At 34.9% G+C, this 16265-nt stretch overlaps 2 protein-coding genes and 1 pseudogene across 3 annotated transcripts; all 3 read left to right on the top strand.

Annotated features, from left to right (window-relative positions):
* The first annotated feature begins 1512 nt into the window (after positions 1 to 1512).
* On the top strand, positions 1513 to 2689 carry LOC113563549. Its single transcript, XM_026975202.1, has 2 exons — positions 1513 to 1794; positions 2413 to 2689. The coding sequence occupies exons 1-2, from the start codon at positions 1588 to 1590 to the stop codon at positions 2533 to 2535; spliced, it is 330 nt and encodes a 109-aa protein (XP_026831003.1). The 5' UTR covers positions 1513 to 1587; the 3' UTR covers positions 2536 to 2689.
* On the top strand, positions 2544 to 11341 carry LOC105286743 (ITG-like peptide). Of its 2 annotated transcripts, none has more exons than XM_011351900.3 (6): positions 2544 to 2693; positions 4468 to 4656; positions 5962 to 6082; positions 6233 to 6382; positions 6480 to 6568; positions 7169 to 11341. In XM_011351900.3, exons 2-6 carry the CDS (start codon positions 4495 to 4497, stop codon positions 7310 to 7312), a joined length of 666 nt encoding a protein of 221 aa, XP_011350202.1. In that variant the 5' UTR covers positions 2544 to 2693; positions 4468 to 4494; the 3' UTR covers positions 7313 to 11341. The 2 variants fall into 2 exon arrangements, with proteins under 2 accessions (XP_011350202.1, XP_011350201.1); XM_011351899.3 differs by having other exon boundaries at positions 2546 to 2693; positions 5959 to 6082.
* Positions 11342 to 11960: 619 nt separating this feature from the next.
* Positions 11961 to 14941, top strand: LOC113563605 (annotated as a pseudogene).
* Positions 14942 to 16265: the final 1324 nt, after the last annotated feature.

Genomic DNA, 16265 nt, shown 5'->3' with positions numbered 1-16265 from the left:
ACGGCTGCTATTAGTTCTCCTTTCTGAATCCCGTAAAACAAAAAATTACGCTTATATGGACAGCAAAATGCGTGTATTAATTGTGCATAATTGCATGTAAAATCAATATACAGAAAGTAAATGTCAATCGCATACGCTTGAGGAAAATTGATAGAACTCCGAACAACAAGAAATAAACGAGCTCTGTTTATGTAAATAAAATAACAATTTTTCATGAAGCAATTTACGAAACAGGCAATTAATCTTAACTCGCACCGGAAGATATTGTTTGGTACATAAAAACTGAATTCACCCAGACGAGAAAGGATTACGTCATGCAATTACATGAATCGGTTAAACCGCTTTCGAGAGCATGAAAATTTAATTCTCTGCAAATGTTCATGGGTAGTCGATGAGTATTTCCGGCCAGCAGAGAAAGGGTGCGTGACTGCTTCGGATGGACCATTAAGTGGCATATCGACTCACTCCGATGGAAAACAAATTTCACGTCAGCGATAGAGATCATCAAACGTATCTCAGCTGGATAAATCATTCCAGTGCGCTCGTACGCGCGCTATTTTACGCCGCAATACAATGCACTTTCCACGGTGGACGAAGTTTCTCGGAAGTGCAGAATCTGTTAAACGGCAACACGCAAAGTCGAAGTAACGTTCAAAGCTACGCTGAGGAACATCGAGGCGCGGGGAAAAAGCAAGGTAATTTAATGGTGCGTGAGTACACGTGTACGATGCGACTCAATGCGTACGTGAAGGTGCATATGTGCGCCTTGTGTACTTACCTGTGTGCCTTGGCATTTCCTTGCACAGGTAGTAGTTGCACCATGCACGGACGATAAATGCATTTGTCACACCGTGTGTTCGTTGGAAGAATCTGCGCACGTCTGTCCACTCGTTTTCCACCTCCGCGAAAATGTCCACTGAATGCCCTTTTCAGGAAAAAAAGAATTACGATACCGTTATTAGATTTCAAGGTTAATTAATAGTTAAAAAAAATATTAAAGCTGAAGCATCAGAAGCTGTGGAAGAGAACAATGCGCAAAATAATTTTTCATATGGCGAGATCAACTCAAAGTGGCTCAGCAATGAAAGAAAATGTGAGAAATCTAGCACAATTACATTTTCGAGTAACTTATGTCGACAATCTTTCTTACAAATTTGAGGAACTTTTTTACAGATCTGAGAAACTGAGAAGAAGAAAACGTAAAATAAAACAAATGAAGCAATGTTTATTCATCAAAAGTTAAATACTTTGACAGACTCTTCTTGCGTTTCTCAAGATAAAAGTGTTCTTACAGAAGAAACCTTAACAGAAAAGTTGTATATTGTCATTCCTTATTCAAGAAATCAGATAAAAACATAAAAATACTTGAAAACTAATCGTCCGAATATTTCCCAACAAATCTCAAATCATTTCGCGTTTAGATGCCGCGTTTAGTAAAAAATTCAAATTTGGCCGATCGATAAACGTATTAATTCGATCAGAAAGGATTGAACAATGGCAGTTCGTTCTTGCTTCATAACTACCCAGTAAACCCAATGAACGTGGGAAAGTAACGCGGGAGGGTGTTCGCGCGGGGTGCGCAAGTATATGGAGCAGGAGCGACCGCCCGGCGGGCACATCAGGATACCTTGGATCAATACATCCAAGAGAGAACGAGACCGGTGGCGGTGTAAGGAGCGCGACAAGGACCAAGCTAGAAACGAGCAAGGTAAACCCGACAAACGACAACGACGTGTCCTGGAACACGGGGATACGGCCGCTCGTCTTCGTGATTTTCGGGAACACGTGCCTGAGGTAAATATAATGAGAAGCACGAAAGTCGGGGTATCCCACGACACGGACGACTCTTCTCAAAGTTAGGCTTGTACGAGCGGAGAACGTGATTATGTCTGACCTTTCGCAGACAGATTGCTCGCTCTTACTCGCGAGGTACGTTTTGAGTTTCCTGAACTCGTCTGTTGACAAAGCCGGTGTCCCGAGGAGCGCGATTATGTCGTAATCTGCAGGAGAATTGAAGCCGTAGTCCGAGAAAAATTGTGCGAAACCGTGTGATTCCGACGCGACGCAGTCGCAGTTTTTCTTTTATTCGACGTGCTCTTTGACGCTCTTAACTTTTTCCTTTTATAGAACTCAAAAAAATCTGCACAAGCAACAAAGTCAAGCGGGATTGTTTTTCCTTTTTTTTTGTTAAATGCCTACACGAACTCTTTTAGATGAAAAGAGGATTATTCATTATACGTCCCACTCGATCATGCATGATTATCAGTGCTTCACGTGTCATTCGTCAGCGTGAGTAGTTGCAAGTGGTTCGGGACGAAGCCTCGTTCGAGTAGCTCCCTCGGCCTGCTATCTCGGGTCGCTCGATAGACGCGAGAGGAAGCCGAAGATCTGAATGAACAAAATGTCACGTAGGTCGTGATCGGGTGGCGCGAAAAAAAAAAGGGTAGAAAAGGAAGACGGGCCGGTGATTGTGGCGCATGCGCCACCCTGTATATGCGCCCGTGTGATGGCAACCGGAACGACGTAGAAGTATAGATTGCCGAAGCGAACGCGGCACGGACTCAGTCCTCCAGCGAACTCCGCGTTGAGGACTTGTTGATCCTGTGAACCTACTCATCAGGAGATAGTCGATCCTGCCCGGCCAAGGTGCAAAGGCGCTTCAAGCAAGTTGAGCCAGGGCGCGCAAAAATATTGTAAGTTATCATTTAAATTTAATAATAGAAAAAATATAAACGTTCAAAGTACCATGATTTCATGAGCAATATCTCACGGACATTGTTTTGTTACAATATTCCGTATTTTTTTAAGGACATCCTTAACGATGTCGTTTCGACACAAACTTTTCATGAATGAAATAATCACTGTAATAATAACGTACTTTAAAAAATCAGCGTTAAATTAATTAATTTGTAGAAACGTTAAGTTAAAATTGAATTTCAATTATGCTTGGATACTTCTATGACCCAATTAGTTTGACTGAGAAAATAACCTGAGAAATTTTAGATTAACTTAAGATTATATAAATTTATTAAGATTATGAAATTTATATATTATTAATTATTATCTTCTCTACTGACGATCCCTATTTCAAAAATACGTACTAAATGCAACAAAGAAATTTTGCAAAAAAAAGATTAGAATAACAAGTACTATCGATCATTTACTCGAGGTTATTGCTAGCACTGACCCAATGTAACTCATATCATACACTGAGCTACCATAAATTACAATTATCCTTGACCGGAATATGAAAGCAGTTCGTTACATTTTTCGATTTTTTACAAATACATCTTAGCATGTATTGCTAAATGCAAGTATGCAACTTTTCAATGTATGATATGATACGCAGAATGCTTCTTCATTTCTTACTATATCATGATTAAATTTTTAAGTGTTCAAATTAAATAATTGACTGCTTTCAGACCACAATCTAATAATATTAATCACTTCATTAATGCTGCGATAGATTACAATCGTACATCTGAACCGCAGTATTCGCTAGCAGTAAATCATAGGTTCAAGTAATAACTATGGCATTGATCAATTGCATGAAGACATTGCCCTTATCACTTCTACATTATGAAATCGTATTGGTAATCGCAAGAAGATTGCATCACCAAAAGTAGTAAAAGTATTGCATTACCGGCATTCGTACGATAAGGCATCGTATAAAACGGGTTCGATGCTAACGGCTAGCTGCGTCTTACGGATCACTGCTTGTAACAAAACAGTCAGGATAAACAACACGGAAATAAAATATGTTTGCAAGAGAGATATGGCAGAGAGGGAAAGAAGACCATGCAAAATTTCGTTGAAATTCAAACGGTAACGAATTCCTTCTCGTTCGGTTTTGTAATTCAAATGTTCTGTTTTTTTAAGCCCGTAGATGGATCTTAGCAAACCACTGTGCGAGTGCGATCCAGTCTCGTACAGAAGGTCTTAAGTAGATTTCATATATCTTCAAATCAAAAACAAATAACGTAGAAAACGATATGATTTTTCATTCAAAATCCCGAGAGGCTATCATATCATACCGAGAGGTATTCATAGTCCATTCTTATAACGAAATAGTCTTAAATATATTTTTTAGATACTAATACAGCTACATATTTGATTGGCTAACAAATATCTTAAGATATCATATTTAAAACGAATTTAATCTTAAGAATAGAGTATGAATACCGTCCTAAAATAATCCAACAAATCAAGAAAAATTTTTAAAATGATATGTTAATAAACGCCATAAAATAAGTTTCACATTCGGGAAGCTTTCTCTAAAACACTCTTCAAACATAAAGGCTCATCTTCTGCGTAATTTCAGTATTTGCACAATAATATGTAATGGTCTAAGATTCATTTTTTGATAACACTGCATATGTCTGCTAATACCATGAATCTTTTTGATAAATCCAATCTAAACGTGCCACGCAATTTTGCATAAACACCCTCTCCCGCGAATGATTGCAGAGCGCCGATCAGTGTATCTCCAGCAACATGAAGGCCTGTACGGCGATAACGCTGGTACTTGTGGCGAACACGGCGTACATCGGTGTCGAAGCTTGGGGTGGTCTTTTCAACCGCTTCAGCCCTGAGATGTTATCCAATCTCGGCTACGGCGGTCACGGTGGATATATAAATCGTCCTGGGCTATTACAGGTATTCAGAAAATGTAGATGATAGCTAGACTAACATATTGAATAGATAGAAAAGCAATGTCCTTTTGACATGTTTAAAAGGTAACATTTCGTTAACGTTTCCTTCACATTTATAATTTATGCACCGTCTTAAATCTTCACATTATACGGACATATATTATTATGCATAAATTTCAAGTGCTCTCTGGATATATTTTAGATGTCAAAGATAAAGATTCAAAGATACCTTTGAATCTTTCAAATACTCTCTTAAACATTCTTTTATTCTTTTGGATATCTTGCACCAATAATGGAAATCTGGATGTCAAAGATAAAAATCTAGAAAATATCTCACATTTTTCAAACGTATTTTATATATCAAAGATGAAAGCTCAAGAACTCTTGAATTTTTTAAATACACTTTCAAGGTGTATTTAAATGCCTCTTGAATCTTTTATCATTTAGTTTAATTAGCAACATTATGCCGCAGTATAGGTCACGCACGATCGATACTTCATTTTAGAGTCGCGTGCACTTGCACTTGCATAACCGCAAGAAGAATTCTCCGGTGACTCCGTTTATTCCGCTTTTCTTCGGTATTCCACGCGAATTGCGATCCGAAGATTGAACAAAATCACCCTCGCAACGCGACGTGTGCGGAATTACCGCGGCTATAAAAACTTTTACTGCGTTTCAACCTCATGATAGAGAGAGAGCTACGATCCATTGATTGTTCAATATCTGCGCACTATTAAATTTGCAACTCCGTTTTAGATAATATTTTTCATTAATTAAACACTCTAAAATAAAATTAAACACTCTATGATTAACATTCTTGCTTATGAAGGAAAATGAACATGCGAAATAATCTAAACAAGATTACGTAACAAATCTCTGAGTAAATCAAAACCATTATCGTTTGATTTGTATTTGACCCGCGGAAGAAAAATTCCATCACGCGATAAACATTTGATAGTAAAAAATTGATGATTTAAGTAAACAGGAATTAATGAGAAGATAATAATGCTACTTTTTGGAAATTGCGATGTTTCCTCGGAAATTGCGACAGTTTAATCTGCATTTCATAAGATATTTTTATTACACTTCTTCGAGCTTAATCTTACTATGATATGGAATAATTTTCAATCAACATATTATGAACTTTCCTTTAACTAGACACTTATAAATATTTCTATATATCGATATTTAATTAGCATTAATTACAAGCGTGAAAAACAATTTTATTTTAAATTATTATATTCTATTTATGATATCGCTTTTCGATTTTTATTTGCAATTATAAAGAAATGTATCTTAAATAAAGCAGGAAGGATATGGCGGCATATATGGGGAAGCAGCTGAACCCACAGAAGAACCCTGCTACGAGAGGAAATGCGTATACAATGATCATTGTTGCCCAGGTGCTATTTGCGTAAACGTCGATGGAGGTAAATACGAAAAGATAATCATAATACAATTTCTGATAATCGAAAATTGGAAATTTAAAATTAATTGAAAATAATATGATCTTTCTCTCTCTCTTTCCCTTTCTTTTTTTCCATTGTATAATCAATAAGAAGATAATCGTGATGTTCCAGTTGTCGGAACATGCGTCTACGACTTCGGCATGAAACAAGGTGAGCTCTGCAGGAGGGATAGCGATTGCGAAACCGGCTTGATGTGCGCCGAGATGCCTGGTCGCGAAACGAAATCGTGTCAACCGCCGACGACTTCGAACAAGTTATACAGTGCGTTGACTTGCGTATCTTATTCTCGAAAAATGCAACTCTGAGAGTAGATCGGAAGAAAAACAATTTATCGTGACAAATAATGTGCTTGTTGCAGACGAGGAGTGCACTATGTCAAGCGAGTGTGACATCAGTCGTGGACTGTGCTGTCAACTACAAAGACGACACCGACAAACTCCTAGAAAGGTAACAATTCGATCAACTTGCAAAATGTGCCGATAATAGTTTAAAGGGATTTTATGGAGAGAACATTCTAAGACAAAAATTTTTGTACGAAATGTCGAGCTTATAATAGTTTTTAAATGAGGAGCGATTAAAGTTCTTTAATGACTAAATTTTAAAGCTAAATTTCATACGCTTAGATATGTTGAAATGTTATGCAGCATATTGTGTGTTATTTTAAATTTTAATTTTTATAAGTGTCTAATATTTAATTATACATATGCAATGTACAAATATGCTGTATATAAGAAAAATGAAATTTATAAAGTTACTATTGAGAATTTATATAGTAATTTTGATATTTTCAGAAAAATTCTCTCTCTCTCTCTCTCTCTCTCTCGAAATTTCAGCTCTGTCATTAGTGATCATTTTAACCGCTTTTCATCCAAAAACTATTATTACTTTTTTCAAAAGGGAGAAATATTCCAAGTAATAAAAAACATTTTCTTCGCGTGATATTTTCTATCACGTTGAGTCATCTGAGCGACTGCAAACATGATTCTTCGAAACTATTTTTAATATTATTTTTCAACTGTTCCTAACATCTCGACAATTCATCGACAGGTTTGCTCGTACTTCAAGGACCCGCTAGTATGCATCGGCCCGGTGGCGACAGATCAGATTAAGTCCGTAATCCAATACACCTCCGGCGAGAAACGAATCACCGGGCAGGGCAGCCGGTTATTCAAGAGGATGCCGTTCGCCTAAACGCCTGTTCGTCGTATCCTGACAGCGCGTGACGGAGGGGAAGTATATACAGTCTAGAATAAGTTACAAGAAAATCAAATTCTCCTTTAGTCGTTGTGAAGACACTTAGGTCTAAGCCGATCCAACATTATCTCAATCTCCTTCTTAGTCCTGACTCTCCTCCACGCCAACAATACATCGGGAAGTATGACGTGATAAGTGTGCGATGAAAACAAAAATAACTGTTACTCGGGGAGGTGCTATTTCGGGGTGGTGCTTCTTCCTCGAGGGTAGCGCGACTGAAAAAAAAACCTCTGACACATATCATAGTAACCCGTCTCATAGGTCTCTAGGGATAAAGGATACGCTAGCGTAGTCGTGATAAGGAAGAACGTGCGAAGAATAAGGATAAGAGCGCCGTTCACGACAAAGACGTTTCTTAATGATATAGGGGCATATAAAGTACATACAGAGCGTTTGAGAGAAGTATATCGTTAGAGACGGTTTATCTACAGATCTACCGGTTGAGCTTCTTTCCATAGTAAGAAATTAGCGAGTCACTTAATCGTTCACTTAATCGTGTTAAGACGTGATTATACTAACGATAAGATAAGTATGTTGGATGAGAATGTGATGAGAAGGTGCGCACAAATAAGAAAGTAGAGTCGTATAGTTATCGTCATAGTGTCAATATGTTGGCTACTCTATTCCGTTAATTAATTAACGATGCTCTTATTAAAAATACAGAACACATGCAGCCGGTTAACAAACTAATCTATCGAGAATCATGCAGCGATGCGCAGTGATTTCTAATAACTATTCATGCAATGTGTTGTATTCTGCAAACAAGATTTCTCTGTCAACGATATGAAAAACGCCGATACTGTGAACAATAATGTATCTCAAGTTACACGGTGCATCGAATCTGCGGTTTTAGCTGCACTTTCATGTACCTTCTTCACTTGATATTTTGCTGCATAGCGCAAATATTGTCGAGAGACGATATTTATTTCAAAATTTTTAAATAACGCTCGCGAAAATAACCGATTTATATGATTACACAAAAAGAACTATTTTCTAATGTATGAGAGCTCATATGTTAAAATAAACGTAATAACATCAAGTAATAAGTGATCAATTAATTGATATTATATATTCATGATATTAATTAATATCATGAATAATTCTAAAAGGTGTGCCAAAATTCTGAAATATCTTTCAGATGTACGTTGCATTCCTATGCAACGAGATCGTGACACATTTGACAAATAATACGATAAAGAAGGTGCAGCTAAAAAAAACAGAATTACCGTCAATATTATAAGTTGTGATACAGTTTTAGTTGAAAATCGAAAGAAGATTTTAACAAATCATAGAATGCCAGCAGTTTCGTAGGACGTGATGACATATATGCCTGCAGTGGCGGATTTGGAAAAATAATATCCAGATGAAATATTTTCAACAAAACCATATTTCCAATTGTAAAAGCACTTTCCATCTTATTGCCAAGAGATGAACATTCGAGATACAAACAATCATAAATTCACAGAATTATTTTCGGAATCGTTAATAGAAGCTGGAGTTCTTTTATAGATGGGACAAGAAATTGGTTTTTTATAAATCTACCACTGCACGTTCTGCTATCCATGATTTAAACGCACAGAAACACTTGTTTTCCTCCCATTTTACAAACAGCGGTTATCCGGCGAAAAGTACACACTAATAATTTCCTTTTAACAGTCTCAATGGCGGAAAAGTGTTTTCTACAGGGGGAAGAGCTGAAAAAGGCGCAAGTAGCTTGTAATTCGATCGATGTTTCGAATACTCTTAATAGGAATCGTATTTAGACATTTACTCGACTATGTCGGATATGTCTATCCCTATTCTCCACCAGAAAGAACTTTACACACCATCGGTGTGTATATTATATTCGTAATATATTGTAGAGTTGTAAAACGAGAGACTTTAAGATGTGTGTAGCAGAGGGTTATTATACTGTAAACGATACATATCAAAGAGAAAGAAGTTTTGCTTCGCTAACTTATATTCAGAGGTATAGCGTTATACATATAAATATACACAATATATGCGCGATAAAACGAAAGAAAGAAAGACATCTTAATGCTTAGTGGAAAATATAGATGTATGTATCGTTCGTTTATGGAAAGAAAGTATTGAATGAATAATGAACAAAAAAAACAGACAAATTATTAAAAATCGCGGAAATCGCTCTGTTAAGTGTTACAATCGCGGAAATCGCTCTATCGAATAATAATATCGTGGAAATCGCTCCTTAATTGTATTAACGTTAATGAAATCGTAATACTAAATGTACAATATATGTTGTCTGTGGCTACCGTGAAATATCACTCTATGGCAATTTGTTATGATATTAATCGTTATTATCGTTGGAGGAAGTGCAATGTTAAATAATAATCGTTTGAGATCGAGTACGATGTTTTAAGCATAATCGTGGGAGGCGCAATATTAAACATCTTTGGAGATCACGTTCACACAAACAGTAACAACAATAACAAAACCAAAGATAACAACATGTTTTAATCCTGCGGTATACATCTGATTAAAAATCTAAATATATTAAAAACCTATCTGATTAAAATATACCTATCTGATTAAAACTTAAAAAGAGAAATACTCTCAGCGAACCGTCGTTTTCCACACCACTGGTGCTATATATACAGTCGCCGAGAGTCCCCTGAAGGCATATTATCAATTAATTCTTTATTAACTCTTGATATTTCCCACAACATTAACTTACCTGTGTAAGAAAACTCAAAACATATCATGAAATGCCTAATGCATTTAAGGGAGTTCTAAATACGAATGTTGACTATGAAATATATTATCCTATTGAATTATATTTTGATCTTTGATCTATATATATATAAATATATACATATATTTATTGTGTATACTTGAACTCTCTATATATTTACACAGTATGCATATATTTTCTTGAGGCGTATATATATATATATCTATAAATTAACGTATAAAGATACACATACACACACGTCCTGCTATATCGTACGTATGTAATAGATTGAGCACGGATTTCGATTTAATAATTTTTCTTTGTCTTTTTCAAAATAATTTCAAACTAAAAAATTCTTTCCTCGTTTTAAATGTATACGAATGTAAAATTGTTTACACACGTCTGAAGCCGCTAATTGTAAATTCTTTTTTAATCAATTTTAATTATGATCATTCATGCATAATGTCTTATTTAATGCAATAATCTGAGAAAGCTTTCCTAGTAATATAAGTGTTGCAAATTAAGTATTCTCTTCAAGTGCTTTTTTAAGAATTTTCGAACATCTATCATTATGTAACTGTGTATAATGCACCATCAGGTTGCGTAATGTCAACTATGGATACTATAAATATCTTGATTTAAGTTCTCAATTATTATATAAATATAGTAAAAACTTTCTAAGTATAATATGGCTGTTACGTTAAACTCATAATCATTTATAGCATAAAATATTTTTTGTATTCTACATATTATGTATAAAACAATGAATTATTATTTATTAAACATTTATATATTATATTTATATAATTTTCCGGATAATATCACGTATTTTACGTATGTTAGTTTTTTTCTTTCTTTCTTTTTTTGTCTCTAAAATCTCCATTTCTCTTAAACATTTCCTTTTTTTCATCGGTCTAAGGAAACGTTGAAAGATTGTGAACTGCACACACAAAGAAATACATATCATAGTCTGTAAGACCTTTGCCTTGTAATAGAGTTCGGAAGCACGTTCACAAAACATGGAAGGCGAGACATGAAGGCAGACAGATACATATGTACGAGTTATCGCAGGTTTTAAGGGAAATTCGGCCACTTGGCCTTGAGTCGAAAGTACCTCTGTCAAAAAAATTAATCTCAGCGTAAAACTTTATGTGTATAACATATATATGTAAATGTATCGTTCAGAATTACAATATTTAAAAAAAAGAGTTCTAATAGTTAAATGTGAAATACATGATGGTGCATATGAAATAAACTGAATATATATTTCTGTCACTCCTTTTAACTATCAAGTGTTTTCTCCTCAAATGTACGTTCATATAATTGATATTCAAATTCATATATATTACAATTTATAAAATATTGTGTTCTTACACACATATATATTAGTTCCTTTCGTTATATCAATTTCTGGATACTTACCGGTTGCTAGTTTACGTTGCCCAGACTATACAACGCTGTTACCTTATCCTAAGAATTAAAATAAGTTAATTATTTTCTATTATTCATGAATATTTATTCTTTGAAATCAAGATTTAGATCTTTTGAATAAAAAATTATCTCGTAAATGTCTAATTTCCTTCAACGAAAACTAACTAAGAGCAAGGTAAAACCGACATCGTTAGAACAACCGACATCTTTGATTTGACCGGTCAGAATTTGTACTTTTACAAAGCAAGATTCTTGTTATCAATTCTTTTCCACGCGTCTGTTCTGCATAAAATTTCATAAAAAACATATAAAATGTACCTTTTCGTGGTAAAATATTATCGTTTTTCCTTAAAAATCACGACAAATACATGAAATCAAAATTGCCAGCCACGAAACGTATTTCATCAAACTGCCGCGTGAAGATAACTGTATTCATAAATCGAATATCTTCCAATATATCGACTTCGAGAATCGAATATCGATTTCACGATGTGGACACACATCGCATATGTGTGCGAGCGCGTTTTCTGCACGAGATTCTTTTCTAGGTTATACAGTGCATTCGCTCTACGTAATGCGTAAAGGCACGTAATTTTTCGAATGTTTAACATAACCCTTCAAAGAGAAAAACAGATTTGGTCTAGTGTTTTTTATAACTATATCCTTTTGCAAGTACAAATACAAGAGTAATTAAACATTCAAACGTTAGTGCACCCGAAATGATGACGCTACGTTTGTTTGACAGCCAGGTAGGACAAAGACAAGGAATTATTCTTGTGAAACAAGTTGACGTCACGTTCGTCAGATGTATAGATTCCATTCCTGTTATAATATTATTTTACTCTTTTATTTGTTTCTTTAGGGCTACTCCACGGTAGACGCCGTACCAACATGTGCGTGGAAACCGGCGAAATGGAGAGCTGCGACTACCTGCGAGACTGCATTAACAATTTTGAAAATAAGGATTCCAGAATCAACTTACCGGCTACGTCCATGGCACCTTAGCCACCAGCTTGGAAGGCAGCAACTTAGAGGACGTCAATTTGATTAATATTGATTTTAATTTTATGAAATTGAGAACATGTTTGTACAAAATACTGAAGAATCGGAAAACATAAGGAGCAAGAGAGAAGAGAAGCAGGAAAAATCGATGGATATCAATATTTCAGGATTGATTGAAAATCTTGATAAGACAAGCCGGAGTTGCAACACATTTTCGAATTTTTGGAGGGGAGAATCATATGGTGTAACAAAACTCGTTAACAATGGTGAATCTCGTATGTCTATACAAAGATCTAATAACTCAATGTCCACGCAAGAAACAAATTGTAGGACACTGTAATTATTCCACTAAATTTCTATTTCTTACAGATGATAATAATGAAGACGTGATCTCAATGCGAATAAAGATAATTGCACAAGTGAAAATGTTGCATAGAGCTGAAACTAGGAACGAAGATTGATAATCAACTAGCGGATGAGGTCCAAAGTGCGAACAATGCCTCATGACTTCAGGTATAAAAGGCACTTGGATCGACACCTAGAAGGTATCAGAAAAATAATTGTCCACATTGCAATGAGAATTTGCCAGACGAAAGCACCTGGCGGTTCATTTATTCCGTGCACACGGAGAAAGGATGGTCAGGTATCCAATTCGTGCGATGTGTGCACCAAGAGTTTCCCCAAACGTGCACTGTTGAACCGTCACAGGGCGAAACACAGTTACGAGAATGGCAAGGTGTGCTCGGAATGCGGGACATGATAAATATATGTGAGAAGGAGCATAAGGAGAATCATGTAGGAAGAGGCGATTCACGTGTCAACAATGTTCGCAAGCGTTCAGCATCGAGCAGACGTATTTGTCCCATATTCAAAATCACAATAATTATAAATGTCCAAATTGTAACATCGGTTTTGCATCGAAACGAAAGGCGCACGAGCACTTGAGGACGGTTCATACTGCGAAACTGGACGACTCGGACAACTCGACAACAGCGGTAAGTATTAAAATCATCATGAGAGAGCGAAATCAAATTTGATTGCTTGTCTAACTATTTACTATTTATTATCTAACTATTGCTATTTTTACAGGTCCATATTTTTGTACTGATTGTAGACATACATTCGCCAAGAAGGACGACTATGTTCAGCACTTGGAGTCCGCGCTACACCTCAGTAAAATTGACAATAGGGACATACCTATAAGGACTGTATTCACGTGCAAGATCTGCTCGAAAAGCTTAGTCACGCAAAGAGCTCTGGATCAACATGTCAGGCGAATACACAGGGGCAAGAAGCACTTTGTGTGTAACGTGTACGAGTGTACGTTTCAATGCGCCAGAAAAACAGATCTGAACAGGCACAAGCAACTGCACGTGGAAAAGCGAACATCGTGTGCGAGTATTGTGGCAAGACGTTTACGAGCATTAGCATTCTCAGGATCATGTGCTCTACATTCACAGTAGGAACGACAATTCATCTGCGAAAAATGCGGCAAAACATTCAAGAGGACAGTTTGTTGAAAAGGCATAAATTGTCGCACGAGCAGCATCGACCTTTTGTCTGCACGCACTGTAGCACCTGCGTTTAAACGCTCGCATCATCTTACTCGTCATCTGGAAGCTTGTCACAGAATCACGCTAGAAAGGAAGAAAAAGGTAATGCGTGTAAAATAATCTTAAATCGATATATTGATATATGTAGCTACATCTGTACGTAATTTTATGCATGTATGTATATATATGTATGTTGTATTTTATACATGTATGTACATGTATATATATATATAAAATTTACAACTACATAAATCTTTTATGGAATATTTTTTTAACAGATGGTAAAGCTCATGAAAACAGAAGATGGCCATCTTGTGCCAGTGCCAGAGAATCGAAAACATTAAAATCTCGCAAGTAGAAACGATAGAACAAAGTAGAAAGAGAACAAAGTAGAAAACGAAATAGCTCTAAACGTGGAGAAAGATTGTCTACTTAGGAATATAGATGAAAAAGTTGCAAGCGTCGATTCACAACTACAAATACAATCGTCGAGCTCGGAGAACTTGGAATGCCCGAACGTGTCGTTAGAATTTACGAATTTACCTGTCGATTCCATTCCGCAGTTTTCTCCATAGTGGATGTAAATACGGGACAGGTGCTAACAGTGGAAGTCGCCAATCCGGAATTGCTAACCACAACGAGCTTACTGATCAATGTGAAACAAATTGCAGTGAGATGCTAAACTTACCGTACTATCAAGATATAGATTTTCAAACTAATCTTCAAAACGCGGATGAAACATATTATGATAATACAAATTATGCAGAGGCATCATTAGAGGGTTCCTTGTCGTTTATGAACAGTAATAATAAGTTGGAAACAATAGAAAGTTATTTAACCCATGGATTTCCACCCTTTCTTATATTTGAAGATTTATAAGATGGAAATTTGTGTGTATGTTGTGTGTTGCAGCTACATTTCCGCAAAAATTTTCAGACTGTTATTTTCAGATTGTTATTTTATTGCATAAGTAGAACATAAGTAGAAATAACATTATTTATTTTGTTAATATTAATTGTTTTATCAATTTTATAAAATATATTTTTACGCTACAGAAATTCTTGTTTTGATGTTTATAGATGGATCAATACTCATATCATAAACCATTATTAAATGATATTTCTAAAACCTGTTTACATATATGAAATTGATACAACTATAAATGATGGACATAATCAAATAATCATTTCCTACTTGCCTTTTTCCTTTTCTTAATATTTTTTTCATTAACACAAAACATATTAAAATATAAAAATTAAAATAGAAAAGTATAATGCTATAAGATTTTAATTGAACACAATATGCTCTTCAAATTACATATCATGAACCATAGAAGTGTCTCGTATTAAATATTTGCAATGTATATGTATGTGTATTTATGTGTACGTATGTATATACGTGTATACGTTTGTAAATTTATATATCAGCTTCGTTTTCTATTAAATAAAGAGTAAATCGATTTTCAAATAGTTTATCATAATAATATATATAAATTTATTAGACATTTTCTATATGTTCATAATTTTATACATGTATAATTGTACAAATTACATGGATGTCAGATATGTCTATACATACATACAGACATGTATGCACCACATACATATACATACTGAAGTTTTAAAAAAAGTTAATTAATAATTTTTTAAATATGTATATGTAATATAATATACATATATAAATGTATATATGTATATATACATATATACATTGCGTGTGTATATATATTATGTGTCTATATTATAAAGAAAAACAATTGCATATTAATACCACAAATCTGCATAGGAACTTCTTAATTACTCATATCATTTTAACTCTTTAATCAAGAAATCGTTTAAGTAAAAATAATCGCATTATAGATTTTTAAACATTATAAAAAATTGCTAAACTTCCACAAATACATTCGTATACCTGATACATAACTTTAGACACATATTTACGCACGCATGTACATATAATTGCATTAGATAGCGCATATATGTAAATCTTATATATATATATACATATATTATATACACACACACATATATACACATAGATATATATGTGTGTATGTGTGTGCATATACTTTAATGAAATTAGTGTTGAATAAAAAATGTTCATGTCAAATTAAACGCAAAGCAAAAGTATTGCAACGTTAAACTGGCAAAAAAGATTGGACATATAATTACGTAATAAAGTACAATGCAATTTTTATTACAATCTTTTAATA

Source organism: Ooceraea biroi, chromosome 1, assembly GCF_003672135.1.
Source record: "Ooceraea biroi isolate clonal line C1 chromosome 1, Obir_v5.4, whole genome shotgun sequence".
NCBI lineage: Eukaryota > Metazoa > Arthropoda > Insecta > Hymenoptera > Formicidae > Ooceraea > Ooceraea biroi.
Note: the sequence above shows the minus strand (reverse complement) of the source record. Positions and strands in the feature narration are given on the sequence as shown.

Excerpts from the sequence above, each read along its gene's own strand:
- LOC113563549 (XM_026975202.1), top strand. The coding sequence starts at position 1,588 with ATGGAGCAGGAGCGACCGCCCGGCGGGCACATCAGGATACCTTGGATC. Across the intron at positions 1,795-2,412 it reads TTCGGGAACACGTGCCTGAG|GTCGTGATCGGGTGGCGCGA; the intron begins GTAAATATAATG and ends AATGTCACGTAG.
- LOC105286743 (XM_011351899.3), top strand. The coding sequence starts at position 4,495 with ATGAAGGCCTGTACGGCGATAACGCTGGTACTTGTGGCGAACACGGCG. Across the intron at positions 4,657-5,958 it reads ATCGTCCTGGGCTATTACAG|CAGGAAGGATATGGCGGCAT; the intron begins GTATTCAGAAAA and ends TCTTAAATAAAG. Across the intron at positions 6,569-7,168 it reads ACCGACAAACTCCTAGAAAG|GTTTGCTCGTACTTCAAGGA; the intron begins GTAACAATTCGA and ends ATTCATCGACAG.